The 21,069-nt window shown below is 34.1% G+C and overlaps 1 protein-coding gene across 6 annotated transcripts in view; it reads left to right on the top strand.

The window, feature by feature from the left end:
- Positions 1-21,069, top strand: part of gsb (paired box protein gooseberry) — a 101,523-nt gene that overhangs the window by 6,057 nt on the left and 74,397 nt on the right. For 4 of the 6 annotated variants that reach the window (XM_074136759.1, XM_074136757.1, XM_074136760.1 and 1 more), the window contains exon 1: positions 11,973-12,271. The exons of the other annotated variants lie outside the window; for them this stretch is intronic. In XM_074136759.1, coding sequence (XP_073992860.1) covers positions 12,217-12,271 — 55 coding nt within the window. In that variant the 5' untranslated portion in view covers positions 11,973-12,216. Of the gene's footprint in view, positions 1-11,972; positions 12,272-21,069 lie in introns of those variants that run through there. 6 annotated transcript variants of the gene reach the window in all.

Genomic DNA, 21,069 nt, shown 5'->3' with positions numbered 1-21,069 from the left:
GGTGCTTCCTTGATATAAGAAGTTTTGTTATTAACATAAATATTTTCTGTAAAACTTTAATAAGCTTATTTAACGTAACTAAATAATTAAAAAACGAATATTAAAAAATAAAATAAAAATTGAAAGGAATATAGAAATAAAAATAATACTTTAATAAATAATTAGATATTTTTAATTATAACAGTTAAAAAGGTTATAGTGTTACCTTATAGAAATTTAAAATGGATTCTTGCGACTCCTGTTTAGAAAACACTCCTCCATCAATAAAAGAAACAGCAGAAAATGTAATAAGTAATGTAAATACGTAAGTAATGTAAATAATTGTAATATAACAATTAATGTTTATAATAAATAAATTACTTTTTGTAGACTGTAAAAATGAAATTTTTAATTTTATTAGTTAATAAATGGTTGCAGAAAAAATATATTTAACTCGAGTGTCAAGTATTTTCCTCACACTCGGCAATTTGCACTTGCAAACCCTGCCTCGCGTGAGGAAAAGTACTACTTTCCACACTTGTTAAATAAATAACTATTTAATAATAATAACAATAATGTTTGCTGCTTCATCTTCTTCTGACGATAAGGTCTATTTAAGTTCAGAGCCTGTTCTACTACCATTCTTATCATTCGCCTCATTTTTCCATCTTTAAATCATGATCTCTTGGCTGATCAGCCTGCCACGGAGTATAGCTAGGTTTTTTACGCCTCCCGGTTGGCTATTCATAATGTTTTTCAGCATTCTTCAGGTTCTATATCTTCTCTATAATGGTCCCAGGTTCCTCAGCCGATCTGTTATTAAACAGACTACCGATAGAGGTGGCTATATAGCTCTCTTAACCAGTTAAACGCGATTGACGTGTATACACGTCAAACCAAAACTCTGTTACGGTGCGTACGACGTATATACTCGTTGTGAAAAATATAAAAATGCCATTAACTATAAAAACTCGAAATTTTAATAAAATACAACAAGAATATTATTTGGTGGGATGTTTCCTTTATCTTACCAATAGAACTGCCAAGTATTTTATACGGAGGGGGGTGGAGGGAGTCAGCCAAATGATAAGTGGTTGGTACATGTTTGGTCTCCGCATTAGAGAGTGGGGAATTACGCACACAAATAGAAGCTCTCAACCCCTTGTGCAATGCCGTTTTTACCTCTTAGATAGAGCTTCAGACCTCAGTATGAGCATGATTTCATTTTGCACAGAGAATTCAAAGCTCTTTTCTTCCTTGTAAAAGCTCTTGCGTCCCCTAGTTAACTAGGGGCAAAGCATACGTGAAGCGGTACAAGATTTTTGAATGAGCACAGAATGCTCTGGTAATCTCAATCCCCTTAGAGATTGCAGAAAAAGTCGCTTGTAGTGACTATTACGGATGTTGTAAACTTTTGGTTGTTTTTGCCCTGCGTTCGACGTGTGTACACATCATTGACTGATTTTAATTCCACATACTGTGGTTTTTTTTTTTTTTAAACTAAATTCCACCGCTTAACTGTTTATGTCAACCCCCAAACTAATTACGAGCACTGCCCGATAAAATATCACTTTCCCTTTAAACTGATAAAAATAACAGTTTCAGGTCTATGTGTTCTGAATAATTTAGATGCCCAAAGTTTACAGAAAAAAATAAGAATACTTAGGAGCTAGACCTTCGTGGGTTCTCGGTCCTTGGCTATGCAGATGATATTTCTGTAGTGGTCAGGGGTAGACATGAGACAATCGTGGATGAACTCATGCAGGAAGCTCTCAAGGTTATAGAAAATTGGTGTAGAAGGGTAGAGCTTTCAGTGAACCCTTCTAAAACTACTCTGGTTCCCTTTACAAGGAGAAGGGACAAGGAGAGTTTTTGGTAAAACTCTGGATGTGTCGGGTGAGGTCAAGTATTTGGGCATGCAATGTCCTGGATACCAGACTCACTTGGAAGGCGCAGATAGAGAGAGTTACATTAAGGGCTAAACAGGCCCTTTGTGGAATAACTAGAACCTGTGGGAAGACATGGGGTCTTAGCCCAAAGATGACCCACTGGCTCTACACACGTACAGTCATACCTATCATCACCTACGGTTCAGTGGTGTGGTGGAGGAAGACTGAACAACAGACGGCAATTAAGGCTCTAGCAAGGGTGCAGAGACTGGCCTGTCTGATGATCACGGGGGCCTTTAGTAGCACCCCTACTGCGGCGCTGGAGGTACTTCTGGGGTTGGCTCCGCTTCAATATGTTATTCAGGCGGAGGCAAGGGCCAGTGCGTACAGAATGGCGAGAAATGGGCAATAGAGGCGTATAAGTTCCTGCATTGGCCATATGATTATTTCAGATAAGGTCGACCCTGGGCCGGTTATTGACATGGCAGGGGACAGTATCTGTCCTAAATACAGTTTCGAGACTCCTTTTCAGGTGTGTATTAAACCGAGGACTGAATGGAGGGTAAACTGGACGGATCAGTACCGGAAGGGAGGCATTTGGTTTACCGATGGCTCCAAGATGGACTGTGGGACCGGGTCTGGAGTGTATGGGGTTAAACCCGAGGTACTCATTGAGAGATCTCTTGGGAGATACGCCACAGTCTTCCAGGCCGAGGTTTTTGCTATTAAAATATGCGCTGAGGAAAACCTGCGGATGGAACCTAGAAATAGGGAGATTCGCATCTTTTCGGACAGCCAGGCTGCACTGAAGGCTCTCGTATCCTTCAGAATCACCTCTTCCCTGGTCTGGGAATGCAGGAAGGCCCTAGAACTACTGGCGCGGCACAACAAAGTTCGGTTGGAATGGGTGCCGGGTCATGTGGGTATTGAAGGGAATGAAAAAGCTGATTATCTGGCCAGGAATGGGGCTAGCACTCCTTTCATCGGTCCAGAGCCTGTCCTGGGGATCACCAGGGGTTCGGTTCGCGCGGCTCTCAGAGATTGGATCTGGAGGGAGCACGAAAAGAACTGGGTGATGTGTCCTGGGGTTAAACACAGCAAGACCTTGATGCCTTGGCTGTGTAAGCAAAGATCCAAAGAGACCCTGTGTTTGGGCAGAAATCAGATTACTCTGATTACAGGCCTATTCACGGGGCACGGTCGGTTCAAGAAGCATCTGCGCAAGGTGGGGCTTATCAGCTCGGAGCCGTTGTGCAGATTATGTCAGGAAGAGGAGGAAACGGCCTCTCACCTGTTGTTCGATTGCGTTGCAATCGAACGTTTGCGCTATGAAACCTTTGGAACGTTGAGGCCGAAGGAGATAGTAGCGCAAAAAGAACTAGTAGGGAAAGTCCTTGACCTCTTTAGGAGGGGAGGGTTCGCCTACTAGAACTAAGAAGGGACTGGCACAATAAGTCTTCTGTGGCTGCGGTGCCTTGGGGCATAGGTCCCGTCCCATCTACTATCTTATCTTATCTTAGGAGCCATTTTAATCCAAAGTAAAATTGAAAAATGTTGATTTGTGATGAAATCAAATCAAACTTTTGGTAGCCATATTTTATTATTTTACAATTTTGTGTATTTATTAGAAATTGTTTTAACACAAGGAGACAGCCGGTGCTTACAAAATGTCGAAGGTGGAAAGTAATTCAATGAATTGTAAACAGCTCGTGCATTTGCACCAAGCTTAACTAAAGCTTAAGTTTGCATTGGTTACTTCTAGAGTGCAGTAGTTTGCTACTTCTTTAACTCAGCAGTCAGAACATGAAATTTTTTCTTTTCTTTCTTGTTTCTTGAAAAGAATAAAATCAAGTTCTTTTGTATTTATCCCCATAACATCAGGCTCATTGCTATTGCATTTATGCAGCCATTATATTCCCTACTATAGTGTCTATTTATGCAGTCAGAGTCATAAAGAAACTTATTACTATTTCTTGGCTACCACAATTGCACTTGCTAATATTTTTGCTAGTCACGAGTAACTAAGTTACTAACGTTTGGTGTGGAATTGATAAACACCCACAATATTACGAAAAAAAAAAAAGTCTCCGAGTTCGCTTAAGTTATTAATTTCTTATTAAGTTCACCATTATTATTACACTAAATTTTCTAGAGAAATCAAACAAAAATTTGTGGATAAAGAAAGTCTTTTAATATAATTAAAAAAGACAGGTTTCAGGCAAAGTTGAGATTATGGAAACTATTCCATTTATGGTGAGATGACAAGGCTGCCATTAATGGATTTTCCATCTGACAGAATGTTTATACATTTCTACATTGTCAGGGAAAATAGGATTCAATAGTTATTTATTTAACAAGTGTGGAAAGTAGTACTTTTCCTCACGCGAGGCAGGGTTTGCACGCACGAAGCGAGGCGAGTGCAAGTGCAAATTGCCGAGTGTGAGGAAAATACTTTACATTCGAGTTAAATATTATATTTTTTCTGCAACCATTAGATTTATTAACTAAAAAAATTAAAAATTTCATTTTTACAGTCTACAAAAAGTAATTTATTTATTATAAACATTTATTGTTATATTACAATTATTTACATTACTTACGTATTTACATTACATTTTCTGCTGTTTCTTTTATTGATGGAGGAGTGTTTTCTAAACAGGAATCGCAAGAATCCATTTTAAATTTCTATAAGGTAACACTATAACCTTTTTAACTGTTATAATTAAAGATATCTAATTATTTATTAAAGTATTATTTTTATTTCTATATTCCTTTCAATTTTTATTTTATTTTTTAATATTCGTTTTTTAATTATTTAGTTACGTTAAATAAGCTTATTAAAGTTTTACAGAAAATATTTATGTTAATAACAAAACTTCTTATATCAAGGAAGCACAATAAAGTTTTTCCACACACTAGTGCGGAAAGTGACACTAATTGGAATTTTTCCCCACTAGTGTGGGAAGTTGGGCATTACACAGCTGATTTTAATTGAGTAATGAGAACTTCCCGACATGGTTGCAGAAAAAATAGATTTTCATCCGTGTACCTAGAGTTTCTTTTTTTTTGGCATTAGCTTTCGCCATTAGCTGGCTGTAGCATCGTCTAGGTGCTTATCACTAGAATATCACTCGCTCTCCATTCTTACTTATAAATACATTCGCTCCACACATTCATCCCTCTACTATATACAACTATTTACTACATAAACTACAGCTAATGGATGGATCAGTACTCTTTGCTGCTGCCATCCTTATAGCTTAACCGAAATTAAAATCACGTAATCCTTCTCTAATCATTTTCTTCCATTCATTGTAATCGGCAATAACTTTTAAATACATTCATATTTCTTTGCTAGCTCTGCTATGGACTTAAGCACATAGATGTTGGTGGAGAATATTATGTCTTCGTAGCGAAGTGGTGCATCTAAATAACCTGTATATGTCGACAAACATTCGTTTCCTTTCTACTACATATCATTATTGTATGTTTGAAATCTTTCTCCTCATTGCAATCTACCCAAAGAGGAGAGGACCTTTTGTTGATCCTGTGTAGAGATTTATTCTGTGATGAAAGATTATTTGTTGACTGGACTTCTGTCCAACAGGCTGTGGTTAATGATTTTTATTTGATAAACGAGCTGTAAGGAACTCATATTCCGTAGGCATTTGCATCAGCTCTGATAGTTAGGCCAATTCTACGTATTTCAAGATACAAGATGCTTGAATAAGTTTTACAAAGAAATATCTTTAAAAGTAACCGTTCAAGAAGGGCTCTTCAAAATCAGTAGGTTTTTCACCTTTGGGAATTTATCCAATCAAACTATATTCAAGCCAAACAATAACATACCAGCTAATACATCACAGATATTTTGTTGACATTTCTGCAAGTTGATTCCATTGACAATGTAATCAATGCACCGAGAGTGATGGATATCGGCAGGTGGTTTTTCTACCTGTCCATTTATTCTAACTTACCTACAACTGATCTGAAAACTTTCTATGTAAAACTTGACCCAACTACAATGTTTTTAATAAACACTCACTTGTTTGCAAAATAAACATCTTTGAACATCATTTGTCATTAAATAGTCTCTATTATATTGTTCTATAAAAAAATATACACATATTTTTATGTCATTTCAAGTTAACTTACATTGTGCCACAGGCATTTTTGACAATGTTAAAATTAGTATCGTTTTCATGAAACTGCATTCTTCTTTCAAACTTAAGTCCATTCATAATGAATTCATTATTCGAAAGTGCTCAATTGTCCACCAAATATTCTTATTCTTGTATTTGTCAAACGTGTGTTGACATTGCATACCACTGTAAAAAATGTACTGCACATTCTTGGAACCAATCTTCCCATAGATACAACCAACTCATTGTGCTAATTGCGTAGTTCAGAGTGTTGTACATGTTCAGATGGTTTGCGAAAAGTTATATGAAGTGGTTAACATCCGTATGTTTTCTGTTTATTTTAGAAGAAAGTCTATAAATTGTAACAGTGAGATTTTTGTTCACAAATCCTCAAAACATTAATATTGTTGAAAGACGTTCATTTAGCGATTGTGCATTGCTCAATAAATGGATTAAAAAAAAAAAAAATCCAGAAGTTCCCGGTAAATTTCAAAACATATTCATTCAAATTCTGGTAAAGTTAATTTCGGATACATCAACAAATTTGTGTGAGAACTGTATGTCACGCACTAATAATTACTTAAACACAAAGGAAGGAATAAGGTTATTGGATTCCCACGCAGAGATCCCGGGTTCGATTCCAGCTGCTGTCCCTTAGATTTTTCTCTTCCTAGGAGCTTCTTACAGCTCACTGTTCGCAGATGGACAATGTTGACTATAACGAGAGAACACTTTCAGGAGGCCGGCAGTGCACTGAAAAAAGCTCCCCGGGTTCTAATTACCTCAGATGTTGACCCAAAAACTGACAAAAAAACACATATAAAATACAATTTCACTTAAACAATCACTAATATTCACTTAAAAAATCACGTTAACAAAAATGACACAATTAACGAGTTCAAAATTTCCGCCGTTAACTGGCCAGGGAGATCAGCTGGTAAATAAAGGTTATATTAGCTGAGAGACCAACTTTTTATACATTTCTTTTCATTCATAATCTACAAAAATTAAATTTAATTATTAAATGTATATATTAGCAAAGTAGGGGTTTTATTTCATTAATGAATTTAAAAAAAAAGTTGGTTACTCAATGATAACCTTCATTTACCAGCTGATCAGTTACCGGCGGCCATCTTTAACTCGTTAATCGGGTCTCTTTATTAACGTGATTTATTAAGTGAATATTAGTGAGTGTTAAAGTGAAGTTCGGTTTTATAAATTGTGTTTAAGTTATACTAAGTGCGTGATATACAGTTTTAGAGCGAATAGTGTTGTGAATTATTTTAAATTGGGTCAAGTGTCAAGTGCTATTGGGCTGGTGATCTATTGGGATGCTGATAAACTTTCATATTCTTCTAACAAAGTAAGTCTTTTCAATCATTTAATTTAAAATTTTAATTACACGTATTGAATGCTCATAGCATGTTATCATTTATATTATTACATACAAATTAATATTAATGCTACGTCTTGACTAGTTTAGAGTTGGTTAATACTTTAATTTTGTATACAGTAAAAGCTCTTTATTCGCGGGGTATATGTTCCATAAATATGCCGCGAATACAGAAACCGTGAATACGGAATGGTAATTTATATGGGATTATAGGGGATACGTTCCTAGGTGACAAAATAAAAAAAACACAAATTCATAAAAAAATCAATTAAATTGAAGTTTTTGAACATTTTGATTAATTATCTTAAGGCTTAGGCAATGGTTTGAAGAATTTTGTAATTTTCTCTTGCTTGGCAGTTTTTAAAAGCTTTTGTTTGCAGTCAAAGTTTGAACTTGCCACTACAACTACCATCAGGTTCTTTAAAATGAGCGTAAAGATACTTTGCCTTCTCCCGGACCATTGGACCACTCAGGGGCACCCTTTTTTGGTTGTGGTCTTCGATCCATAATGACAACGCCACTTCCATTTTTTTCTATTGCTGGATCGCGAACAATTTTCGCTGACAGTGAAGTTGAAGCTACAGACGATCTTATTTTATCTTCGGATTATTTTTATCGATCGTACAGTTGATTTCGTTGACATTGAATGAGCGTGATATGGATGCAAATGACTCTCCAAGGCGTAAACGATCAAGCATTTCTATTTTCACTTTAAGCGGTAACACAGATTTTTTTTCGTGTCGAAACTCGTTTCTCATTTTTTTTTTAGTTGACATTATAAATTAGAAAAAGAGCGGTAGAGACGTGTTACTCGATCACAATTTTTGTAACGAATGTGAAAGACGAAACAATAGAACACGCAAAGCGGCTTTTACCATAGAACGGAACAGCAACATTTAAAAATATACTTTATTCATTGAGTAATAAGGTTGCTTTCATTCTGTGCGTTTACATTCTCAAAAACACCGATCGCGGCGAAGGCGGCTTATGCCAAAGTCCTCGGCGAATATCATTTAACAACATACTTTAGGCAAAGTTGTAATAAGATCTGTTTTACTTTTTTTATTAGTCCATTTGACGGCATTTACAAAGGATATTGGGTTGGATACCTATTGGAATCCTTTTATCATAGTGTACTTCCGCGAATATAGGAATTGGGTCGCATTTTTTTAATCCGCGAATAGTGAAAACGCGAATGAAGGAAGCGCGAATAAGGAGCTTTTACTGTACTACAAAAAATATATAAATTGGCATTTAAACCTTTTTAATGTATTCATCAATCGTTTCTTTTTATTCGACTACAAGTTTTACAATAGAAATTTTGTTTTCTATGCCTTTTTGACGTATTCTTTAACCATTTCTCTTTAATCGACTATAGTCCTAAATTAGCCTTTTTGTTGCCCAATTTTTTTTTTAGAATGGATTGTTATTCTCTTTTAATGAATACTAAAATGTTTCTTTTTTAATCGACTATAAGTTTAAAATTAGAATTAATGGTTTCCCCAAATTGATATCTATTTTTTTAATGTACTCTTTTTAATCAAGTATAGTTCTAGTTTCAGTTTTTTTAAGACTATTTCTTCTCCTAAATTGTGTTTTGGAATGGATTTCTAAATCTTTTCTAAATTATTATTTAATAGTTTCTTTTTAATTGACTTTAAGTCCTACATTAGCGTTTTTGTTTCCCCAAATTGTTTTATAGGTCTTTTTGATGTATTCTTTGATTTTTTTTTTTCTTGATGGTCATTGATGGTCGCCGTAATTATTTTAAATTAATAAATAAATATCCAATGCTTGAGTTACAAGTGATTGTCGACAGGAGCACTGTACGTTATATTCATGCTTTGTTTGTGAGGTTTGCTCAGCTGTGTCGATGTGTTTGGTAGGGAATGACTTTAAAGTGTGAACCAGTGAGTTACAGTTAATTTGGTCTTCCATACTGTTTTGGTAAATGGTTTTCTGATTGTATATTTCTACTCTTTCTAAGATGTCCGTTTTTTTTTTTTCTGAATGTAACAGAGTCATTGTGCTGTTGATACAGTCCAGTTGATGACTGTGTTTTGATAAGGAGGTTTACGTAAGATGTGTTAGTACGAGCGGATGTGTTCTTTGTATCTGTCTTGGATTTATCTCTTGCTAAGGGACAATACAGGTGCTATCATAGTCTGGAAAAAATAGTTTGTAAATACGGCTGTTGTCATAAGCGTTGTTAATTTCGATTTGTGCAACTGTTTCCCAGTTCCTTGTTTGTCCTAAGCGCAGTTTTGAGTCCTAGTTTCTTGGATAGTGTAAATAGTTCGGTATTTCTCGTTTCTGATGTAAATAAAAGTGGCGAATATATTGGTAGAGTTATTGTTTTGGCCTTGGTTTCGGCAATGTTTGTTTGTAATTAGTCCAAAGTATTAATAATGATGGGTTTATAACTATTATTTGTGACTATTGTGCGAATGATGTTGAGTTCTCACTCATAGTTGGTCAGTACAAGAGGTTTAGTTTTGAATCTGTCATCTGTCTGAGAGCGACTAGTTTATGTTGAATAGGATGGTAGGAACTGTTGTGAAATATATGTCTGTTTAGTTAAGAAAATATTTTACAAATATCATACCTAAATTTCAGCTTTGTAGCTCATTTTTTTGAAGGAGATATAAGGTGATCAAGTTTGGAAGCTTTACATTTCCTTCATATTTCGAACGGCTGTATCTCCTAGTTTACATCTAGTTTAAGTATGAGTAAAATAAAATTTGGCAGGAAGGAGAATTTGTAGGGTAATTATTGCAATCGTAAATGGCCTAATTATTCTAGATATCCTAATATTTATTTATCATTAGATATATTTATAGTTGTTCAAAACATGGAACAACTGATTTGTGTACCTTTTGGCGATTTGTTGAGCTGTACTTATAAAGTAGATAAAGTTTGGGTGTTTTGCATTCCATTCATTTTTCGAACAATTATAGTACTCGTCTACCTCTACAATTGTAGAGAATTCGAGCTTTCTATCTGTATTTATAAAGGACATATAAGGCGATAAAGTTTGGGTGTTTTGCATTCCATTCATTTTTCGAATTGCTATATCTCATGTTCTATTAGCGTAATCTCTGCGAAAAGACATACAATTATAGTACTCGCTTACCTCTACAATTGTAGAGAATTCCAGCTTTCTAGCTGTGTTTATAAAGTAGATGTAAGACGATAAAGTTTGGGTGTTTTGCATTCCATTCATTTTTCGAATTGCTATATCTCTTGTTCTATTAGCGTAATCTCTGCGAAAAGACATACAATTATAGTACTCGCTTACCTCTACAATTGTAGAGAATTCCAGCTTTCTAGCTGTGTTTATAAAGTAGATGTAAGACGATAAAGTTTGGGTGTTTTGCATTCCATTCATTTTTCGAATTGCTATATCTCTTGTTCTATTAGCGTAATCTCTACGAAAAGACATACAATTATAGTACTCGTCTACCTCTACAATTGTAGAGAATTCGAGCTTTCTATCTGTATTTATAAAGGACTTATAAGGCGATAAAGTTTGGGTGTTTTGCATTCCATTCATTTTTCGAATTACTATATCTCATGTTCTATTAGCGTAATCTCTGCGAAAAGACATACAATTATAGTACTCGTCTACCTCTACAATTGTAGAGAATTCGAGCTTTCTATCTGTGTTTATAAAGTAGATGTAAGACGATAAAGTTTGAGAGGTTTGCATTTCCTTCATATTTCTATTTGCTGTATTTTTTCAGAATCAAAAATAATTTTTTTTTGAACACCTATACCTCCAAAGAAAAATTTTCTAATTAATGTAAACTGGCATAAAAAGTTGTGAGCTCTTTTGGTTCTACTTTCATCTGCGAATGGTTTTTTTCGTAAAACAAATTTGCCCAACATAAATCCAGCTCGAACTTAACGCATGAAAACTTGCAATAACAATTGAATTACTCGAATACGTGCATTGCGATCTACTTTGAAGAGATAAGTGAAAGAGTAAAGAAACAAATATCTTACTAATTGAATAAATTAAGTATTATTAAATCATCTAATTATTTTTATTATTATATTCTCTTTGTTTATATACCTACTTTAATAATAATTAAAATTATAATAATTGTTAATTCAGTTTTAATTTTTCACTTCAAAAAGTTTTTTTAGTGGGTCCGATCTAATATACTCAGAATTTTAAAAGTAGTCCGCAGGCTTTACAATGAATTTTCAAATTGGTCCACAAGATAATTTTGGTTGGCCACCTCTTAATTAAACCATGATTATATTCAAATTATCCACATCTGGCTAAAGTCGAAGTACTTAGCGTGCTACTGATAAAAAGAGTTGATGATAGGAATACATGAATAAAGGGAACTTAGAAGGCGGTATAATCAGTATACAGAAAAGGAGGGGTATAAAAATTTTAAAGGCGTGGTTATGAAGTAAAAAGAAAAAGAATAGTTCTAGGCCAATGGATAGAAACCAGGCGTAACCATTACAGGCCAATGGGAATGGTTGTTCCTCAGCGGCTCTAATTCTCCCCTTCTTTATGGTTGAAGTCAGTCATCTGCCAGCCTTTCCGTGTGCTGGTCCTGTGGGTTTGTTTTTGTATATTTTTGGATAGTTATACATACTTTTTTTTAACTGGAGATATCGTTCGGTATATTTTTAAAAATAACGGGACTCTTTTCGTGTTCGGAAAACTAAAAGAAAACTATAAAATAATAAAGGAATATAGTTTTTAAAAACAGATATCTAGATAAACCCTAGATATAGTGCTCTAGTTACTGGTAAACTGGTCCAGTCAGATAACATCACCATCTGAAGAGATATGGCTGTTTCCACATTGAATATGGCACCATACTTTACTGGTTATCCATTTCAAGGTAATTTCCATTTAAAGAATTCATTATTAATGGTATAATTTAGTTCAAAATGTTCTACAAACATTAAAACATGACGTTACAATGCCTCTTTAATGTTTAGAGGATTTCATTTATGCTTTAAATAAACCTATGATTCCATTTATTTCCTGCGAAAGATTTCATCGTCTATGCTTACCCTTGACAATGACAAGATATTAAGTTCTTTAAGGATTATTTAAAAAGAAATGAAACTCTTCAGAATTTTCCCAGTAAGCTAAAAGAAAGCTTATTTATCTTGAAAATAATTGGTGAATTCTATTTTAAGAACGTGTTAAATATATTCCCCATAAAATTCTGTGTAAATTAAATAAAGTGTTATGAGATCTGAAAATCCATAATGATATTGTGCTAGTATCAAAGTTATAATGAAGCTTAAGTTTAAATAAGGAGGTTAGTCCCAGTTATAATGAAGCTTAAGTTTAAATAAATATGTTAGTCCCAAAGTTGTAATGAAGCGTAAGTTTAAATAAATATGTTAGTCCCAAAGTTATAATGAAGCTTAAGTTTAAATAAATATGTTAGTCTCAAAGTTATAATGAAGCGTAAGTTTAAATAAATATGTTAGTCCCAAAGTTACGATGAAGCATAAGTTTAAATAAAGTAAACAGAGATTTCCAAGCAAATCTAATTAGTCTTACTTAGTTCAGAAATCAGTGGTAACTTATCTTAAATACTATTGGATCCCATAAGTCTAATTAAAGCTTAAAGTCTGATTTTAACCGGAAATTGGTAATAACTTTTCTTAAATACCTTTTTTTATTGAAACTCAACTTAGCATAAAAATTAACTGATGTTTTATTCAGAGTGGAAATCAACGCTGTTATAGCCTAGCTATAGTAGGTGTGACATAGGTAGCGATTACATGTAAATTAATAATGAACTATCTGATTGGCTGATTGTCCTTTGATACTTTATTACACTCTTCAATTATGTTCTAGGAAAATAAAAACAATTACGGTAATTTATTTTTTATTAAATGTATAAATGACAATAATTACTACTTGCTATTAATTTATTTATTGTTCCTGTCAATTATTTTAATATTTTTATTAAATTAATTGTTATTTATTTGTTATAGACACTGTTTTAAATTAATAATATATTAAATTAAAAAAAAATTCTAAATAATTACTAGTAGGTAATAAAATTCAATTTTTTCCTTAGGATTTTATATAATTATTGAATTTTATAAGTAATTTCATTGTAAATTATTTTGTTGATTTGTTTTTATAAAAGTATCTTTTACTCTTTTATTAACTGATGTGATTTTATTTTTACCACATTATTATGGTTTTTAATTACTCCATTTTATGATCTTCCCCGAATAGGTTTAAGAACGTAATTTAAGATTATTCCTTTCTAAAGCAAACTAGATGAAACTGTTAGGTTTTTGAGCTGTAATAGTAAATTTAGCAGCTTTTTAAGTTTCGGAGGGATAGTGATGTTATTTTCAAGCGAAGAAAGCAAAATTTAAACTAAGCTTTGATTTTGTCTAACCATTAGCGAGGTTTCTTTTCTTCAACGAGTAAAGATGTGATCCATCAATAGAAATACGTTCATCAAGTTAGTGTAGGGTATTTGACAGACTATTAAATTACTCTTGCTGATAAAATAATTAAAATAGATGTTCAAATAGAACGATAAGGTTCATTCCGAGAAAGTGGAAATGATTTTTTCTTTAATAGTTCTAAATTAGATTTGACTCAAGATTTGTCTAATAATCTCGAATCTGCTGTTAAAAATGACTTATTGTGTCGACCAACCCCTTGTTGATCAAAAAAACTACCAATTCTTAAAAGATGCAGGGTTTTATTAGCATTTGTTTTTGCGTTTCATCTCTTTTTTGTCTGAGGAAGCCAAAGGTCCAGTCGTTTGCTGCAAAAAAATGATCAGATAAAGTCAGCACTGATACTAATGCCTAACATGATCTCAGATCTACAGCAGTTACTGCTTGGAAATGTGCCGTTTGCCTTGGTCAGCAATGGCTAGTGAGATGGTTGACGCCACCGATAACAAATTCTCCAGCACATAAGCTTCAAAGATGGCAGGTGTATCAGAAATCACCCCTTTTTTTAAAAGAGCAATTTATGTCCAACAAAATATTCGCCCTATATCGTTATATCTCCTGGCAATATATATTATGTCTCCCAGAGGTTTAGTCACTAATACCTCGTCAAGGCACCGCACCGTAGCTAAGAAATGAATAGATGAATTTGATTAGTAGCTACTGAAATTCGTGAAGTAGCTACATCGCTTCTTCAGGTTTCTAAAATTCTCTTTTCAAAACCGGAAATGATGTCATACGTATGATGAATGGTTAAAGAAGTCCCTATCTTTCTTGAGTGAGGATATTGAACACTACGCTTTTTTAGTAGGCATCTTAGATTTTAGATGCCTACCTTTATGACTTCTATACTTGAATTTTATACTATAAGATCTGCATTGTTGCAAACAAATATACTTATAAAGGAGGATAAGCCCTATATTTTAAAACAAAACTAAGGAATTTTATCTTTTATAGAAAAAGAGAAAAAAATGGTTCTTTTTTCAACGTTACATTTTTTCGTGCAGTTTTTTGACGATCAATTTTAATACAAAGTAAGTAAGTAAAGTAAAGTAAATTGCCTATTTTTTCAGGCGGGGCTTAACGTCCAACTACCAATTAGGTGTCGTGGACGGAGGCGACTAGCAAACCTACTTTACTGTAAATTTCTTTTATTAACCATTAAATAAAATCCAAGGCTAAGACTAGGGGAATCGAACCCAGTACCACAATACATATTAGCTTCGCAGGTCACGCCTCTAACCGCTCGGCTACCGTGGCGCCTGCCTTACTGGACAATTTTAAACAGTTTTTCACGTGGCTAGAAGTTTTTGTTACCGGCAGAGGCGTTTTATCTAATAGATTGTTGTCTCTTAATATGTCATATCGATGCAGGCATTTATATAAAATGTTTACACCTTACCTAATTGTTTAACAATTTTACGTTTTCAAAATGCATTATTATTTAAATTATACAAACTGGGAGGAATTAAAAAGAACAAAGAAAAATTTTACGACTTTTTAAACATAAATCTTATTACAAATAGAAGTAAATTAAATAACAAAACCTGAAAAGTGAGTCTTAACAGTCTTAATAAGCAAATAATATTTACAAATACAAACAACAAACTAATCTTTAAATAACAAATAATACAATAAAAATTAATTTATGTTGTATTAATATAATTAATTTATCTGCTTCGCGAAATTCGTTAACATTCTGACTATCTGCTATCTTAAGTCATATTTTCAACGTTCCTTACGACTCCAATTTAGTGCTTCTTCGAGCGGTACAAGCCAAAATGCTTCACAAAATGTTTGCTTATACATTTTATAAGAAACTTACGTTTTACACTTGAAGCCAAAATAATGAATAGCCAGCTTTATGTTTAATTTTAACGAAAAATTGACGAATTACCTAGTGTTTTAAGTACTTTTATAAAGTAACTAAGCATTTGATACTAAATGGCAGGACTACGCCGGTGTCAAGGATAAAAAATAGTAAACACTTGTGCTCATATTGATGTCATTTACATAATGATCTTTCATTATAATTTCAAGATATCTTAAGAGAACTAAAATCGATCTTTTTCGATCGAAGTGGATTTCTTTTTAAGATTTTTCTTCATGCTTCTGCATTTATTGGTGTAAACGAGCTAAACGTTAATTAAGTTAGATAGATAAATAAACTTTATTATTAAATATATACAATGATCAAGCACCATTGCCCTTAAAAACAGTTTAAGGGGCACTTAGGATAGGAAGCGTAAAATATGCAGAGAAAACAGTCCTCGCTTATCGTAATGAATTCTTTGATCCTTTAGCTATCCAGTGGTTTAATTTACTTTTGGATGTAGACGATAGATTCGAAACTATAATGCCAAACTGTATCCCCCGATTTTGTTATCAGGTTTTTTGGATTGCCTCCATATGATAGCAAATTTAAAAACTTATTCACGTCAAAAGAAGGGAACAATCTGCTAAAAACTTAATAAACACAGAATACATAATAATGTCCTTTTAGGAGATTTATACAACGAATTTGATAGATTAAAATTTAGCCGACATTGATGTCTTGATTATAATTGTTGTTCATTCTATTTGGTGACTGATTCATAGTTTCAATGGGATTGAAAAAATAACTGCCATTTCAGTCTAATAAAGATTTATTTTTGCCGCGCTTTCGACCTAGGGACTAGGTCATCTTCAGGGCTGTGGAACATATTTACAGTTTGTTAACAATGAAACTATTGAAATGAATATGTATAATAAAAATGAAATTTACAAAAAATTATTTACCTAGTTTAGAAAGTAGTACTATTACATTTCAGGGTTGGTGTGTCTTCCGTCTTGTCTGTTCATGGACTGAGTGTGATCGGTCTATGTGTAATACCAGGGTCGTTTAAAAAGTCCGTGCAAAGTCAGAGAGATAGCACTACTGGCGCGTATCGAGGTTATGTTTAGTTAGTAGCATCTCTTAGAAGAACACACACCAAGTTTCAGCCAGATCGGTCTATCGGTGCATATTATTCATCGTTATTGGACCGTTTGAAAACCGAGCTGCAAGAAAAACGCCCACGATTGGCCCACAAAAAAGTCCTTTTCCATCACGACAACGCACCAGCTCACACTTCAGCAGTAGTGGTCGCAAAATTAATGGAAATAGGGTTCCAACTCGTTTCACATCCCCCCTATTCTCCAGACTTGGCTCCCTCGGACTACTATTTGTTCCCCAATATGAAGAAATGGCTGGCGGGAAAATGATTTTATTCAAACGAGGAGGTGATTGCAGAAACGTATGGCTATTTTTCAGACTTGGACAAATCCTATTATTCGGAAGGGATCAACAAACTAGAGCAGCGTTGGACGAAGTGTATAAGCCTAAAAGGAGACTATGTTGAAAAATAAAAAAGGTTTACCCCAAAAAATTAAGTAGTTTTTATTTTTGCACGGACTTTTCAAACGACCCTCGTATGTGTTAGGTTGTGTGGAAGTCAGTGTTGCCAATTATTGTCAAGTATTTTGTAGTATGTTGGCCGTATATGTTGTTTAAATTGTTCGTGTCTGTTTTGAAGTTTAAACTGTTTTCTGTCTTAGATATGTCTTGATTATAGTTAATTTCTCAGCAGTGGTACAAACATCTGCGAAAACCCTACGTTCTAAATTTGGGAAATGCTGTACACATACCCTTGATTGAAGTAAGCGAACATGTTAAAAAGTTGGTTTACCGCAGATTTAACCGCTCATCTCTATAAAAAAAAGAAGCTATCTTTTTAGTAACTAAGTTTTCTTAAGCGGGACGGGAACGTGAAAATATGTAGTGAACTCAGCTATTGATGAGGTAATTTCACAAAAATAAAAAAAAGAAAAAAAAAAAGTTGATAACGCTTTACGAGAAATAGAGTGAAATGAAGTGGGAGTCATTGAGCTCTTTTGTTCTTATCTAGATTCTATCTAAAGTCTCTTGAATCTATTACAAAAAAAAATGTTGCACAAAAGTCTAATCTTTAGAGAAAACATTTTACGCTTCATATTTTATTATTTGTTAAATTTACTTTAGAAGACAAGAAAATACTGGTACTACATTTATGTCTAGTTTTGTAGGTAACCAAGGATTATTTAGATTGTCATGCGCTTCTTCAGGGTAGTCGTATATTTGTACGAGATGTCTTCGTTATTTTTAGGACGTAAAAAACAAACTTGTACCTTGTTGTAGTCAACTATTTGAGAAGTTCTTGGATATCTTCAGATTACACAGGGCTGCGTTTTTTAACTTTTGAAAAATTGTTTTAAATTTGACACTTGATTTTTATGTATTTTTGTGTGCTAAATCCAAATATGAACTCCATTTTTAACCATCACGTAAGAAGTTTTCACAAAATCGCTTCTCATTTTACAAAAAAAATTTGTGAAAAAGCAATAGTATTTAATATTAGATTTTATTTGCAAGTGATACGATAAGTAAAATTACTTTAAAAAGCAATTACGAGGGTCGTTTGAAAAGTCCGAGAAATAGCACTACTGGCGCGTATCGAGGTTATGTTTAGTTAGTAGCATCTCTTGGAAGAACACACACTAAGTTTCAGCCAGATCGGTCTATTTCTTTGTGTTTGGCATTCGTTTGAATCGAGGAAGTCGAGTGATTTTCAAAAAATGGACGAAAAAGAATTTCGTGTGTTGATTAAACACTACTTTATGAAAGGCAAAACGCCTCAGGAGACTAAAGAGAAGCTTGATAAACATTATGGTGACTCTGCACCTTCGATTAGAACAGTTTATAAGTGGTTTCAAAATTTTCGGAGTGGCCATATGGGCACAAGTGACGCTGAACGTTCTGGACGCCCTGTTTAGGTTACTACTCCAGAAATCATTGATAAAATCCATGATATGGTGATGGATGACAGAAGAGTGAAGGTACGTGAGATTGCTAGTGCTGTGGGCATCTCGAATGAACGGGTACATAATATTTTGCATCAACATTTGGACATGACAAAGCTATCCGCAAGATGGGTGCCGCGATTGCTCACGCTTGACCAAAAACGAAATCGTGTAAGGACGGTTTGCAGCTGTTCCAGAAGAATCCGCAGGACTTTAAGCGTCGTTTCGTCACTGTGCATGAAACATGGATACATCACTACACTTCTGAGACCAAAGAACAATCTAAACAATGGGTTACCAAGGGGGAATCTGCGCCAAAAAAGGCGAAGACCGTTCCTTCGGCCGGAAAGATTATGGCGACTGTCTTTTGGGATTCGCAAGGAATAATCCTCATCGACTATCTGGAAAAGGGTAAAACTATTACAGGTGCATATTATTCATCGTTATTGGACCGTTTGAAAACCTATCTTAAGATGTTTCGCGCCCCAGGCCCAGCCTTTTCTGCTTTCAACCGAGTAAAGATTGCCCCTCGAGTAAATCCAACAGCCTAATTGATCTTATGCTGAGGCTAGCCTAAAAATCTATTCCGTTTATATTAGCCCAGACAGATATTCGCTTGCCTAAGAAGTCACCTATTCCAGGAGGTTGGCTCTGCTGGCTTTCGTCTCCTTCTTGAGCTCCACGTTGATGTTCCTCTTGCTCCGAATGATTCAGATCCATGAAAAAGGATACAACGCTTTTATTGATTAGTTATTTCTTTTAAGATTAACAGAAATTATACCTTACCTAGGCATTGTGTATTCTTTTAAGAGCACATTTTAAATCACTGCACATCGCTACGATTGGGTAGCTTACGCCGACCCTCTTTATGAGGCCTAAAGCTTTGCGAATTGTACGCAGAAGAACAAGAATCTGTTTATGACCTATCAATCTTCTACTTAAAAACGTTTCCATTACAAGCTCTCCTATAGAAGTGAAGGTATAATTTTAGCCATCTACAAGAAATGTTTTGGGGATGTAGTTCAGCTGGCACCGAAGACGAATCTCCGTAGTTTTTCTGGAAATGTTACTTCAGTAAACAGTCCCGTTAAACCACCTGTTATTTTAAGGTACATTAATAAATAGAAACGGAAAATTTCAATTTTTAAGAAATCAGACCGGACATTAAACCTTGCAATTTTATTTGATTCATTTTTTTCGAAAAACCGATTCTTACGAAAGTTCTTAGGAAACTGATCTCTGTTTTAAGTCCGAATTGATTGCAGAAGATGATACCTTTATCGCACCAGTATTCTAAATCAAATGGTTAATTGAAATTTAGGGGAACGTACCAGAAATGGTATGCGATTCAAGAATTACACAAGGATATCGCTTTGACTGTCAGTTGAGTCCCGGTCTTTAATATGGAAGACCTCTTCAAGCCTCCGTCATCAGCATAAACGTGTGTCCACGAGGTTTATTCACTCCAAAATAACCTCCGGCTCTTTAAACTAAAAACATTTCCTTAAAATAAGTTCTCCAGTTTCTAGTTTGAATAGCTACTAATATCTTTAAATTTTACCCAAACTTAATCTTGTATTTCCCCGTAGGGATAATTATGTTTTTCAGTTTACTAACTTTTATCTTAGCGTTACAGGTTTTGTTGTAAACATTTCAAACGTTTACATTGATTATATTTTTGGATTCTTATAGATCTTCTTATTTTTACAAAATTAAGAGCATTAATTTTAATATTTTCCTCTTTCTCTAAAATACTTCTTTTTTTTAAATGTCAATTTTTTGTTCTTTATTTTTAATTTAAGGTTCTTTAAGAACAAAACTAATTTCTTCCTCAAAACCTTAAAGCTCAATCTTCAAAATTGATTTTGTAATTTCAAGACGCTGTTAGACTGGCGACTAAATAGAGATTAGACTATATTAGAACTGTTTGCAGCAATAAAATATAAAATTTTGAAAGGTGCACTGCAACCCTTCATAGATCTATCATAGCTCCCCTTAATGGTGCGAAACCGAATATATATATATACGCACATTCAAGATTTCTGTAATCAACATTTTAAACACTTTTGAAGATAATATTAGATATTGTGATTAAATTAACTCTGCCACTAACTTGTTTCTTTCTTCAAAAGGTCTCTTGTAACTTACGAGGGTCGTTTGAAAAGTACGTGCAAAGTCAGAGAGATAGCACCACTGGCGCGTATCGAGGTTATGTTTAGTTAGTAGCATCTCTTGGAAGAACACACACACAGTTTCAGTCAGATCGGTCTATTTCTTTGTGTTTGGCTTTCGTTTGAATCGAGGAAGTAGAGTGATTTTCAAAAAATGGACGAAAAAG

Source organism: Rhodnius prolixus, unplaced genomic scaffold (assembly GCF_049639745.1).
Source record: "Rhodnius prolixus isolate KJV_2025 unplaced genomic scaffold, Rpr scaffold_5, whole genome shotgun sequence".
In the NCBI taxonomy this organism is placed as follows: domain Eukaryota; kingdom Metazoa; phylum Arthropoda; class Insecta; order Hemiptera; family Reduviidae; genus Rhodnius; species Rhodnius prolixus.
This window is presented reverse-complemented; position numbering and strand designations above follow the sequence as displayed.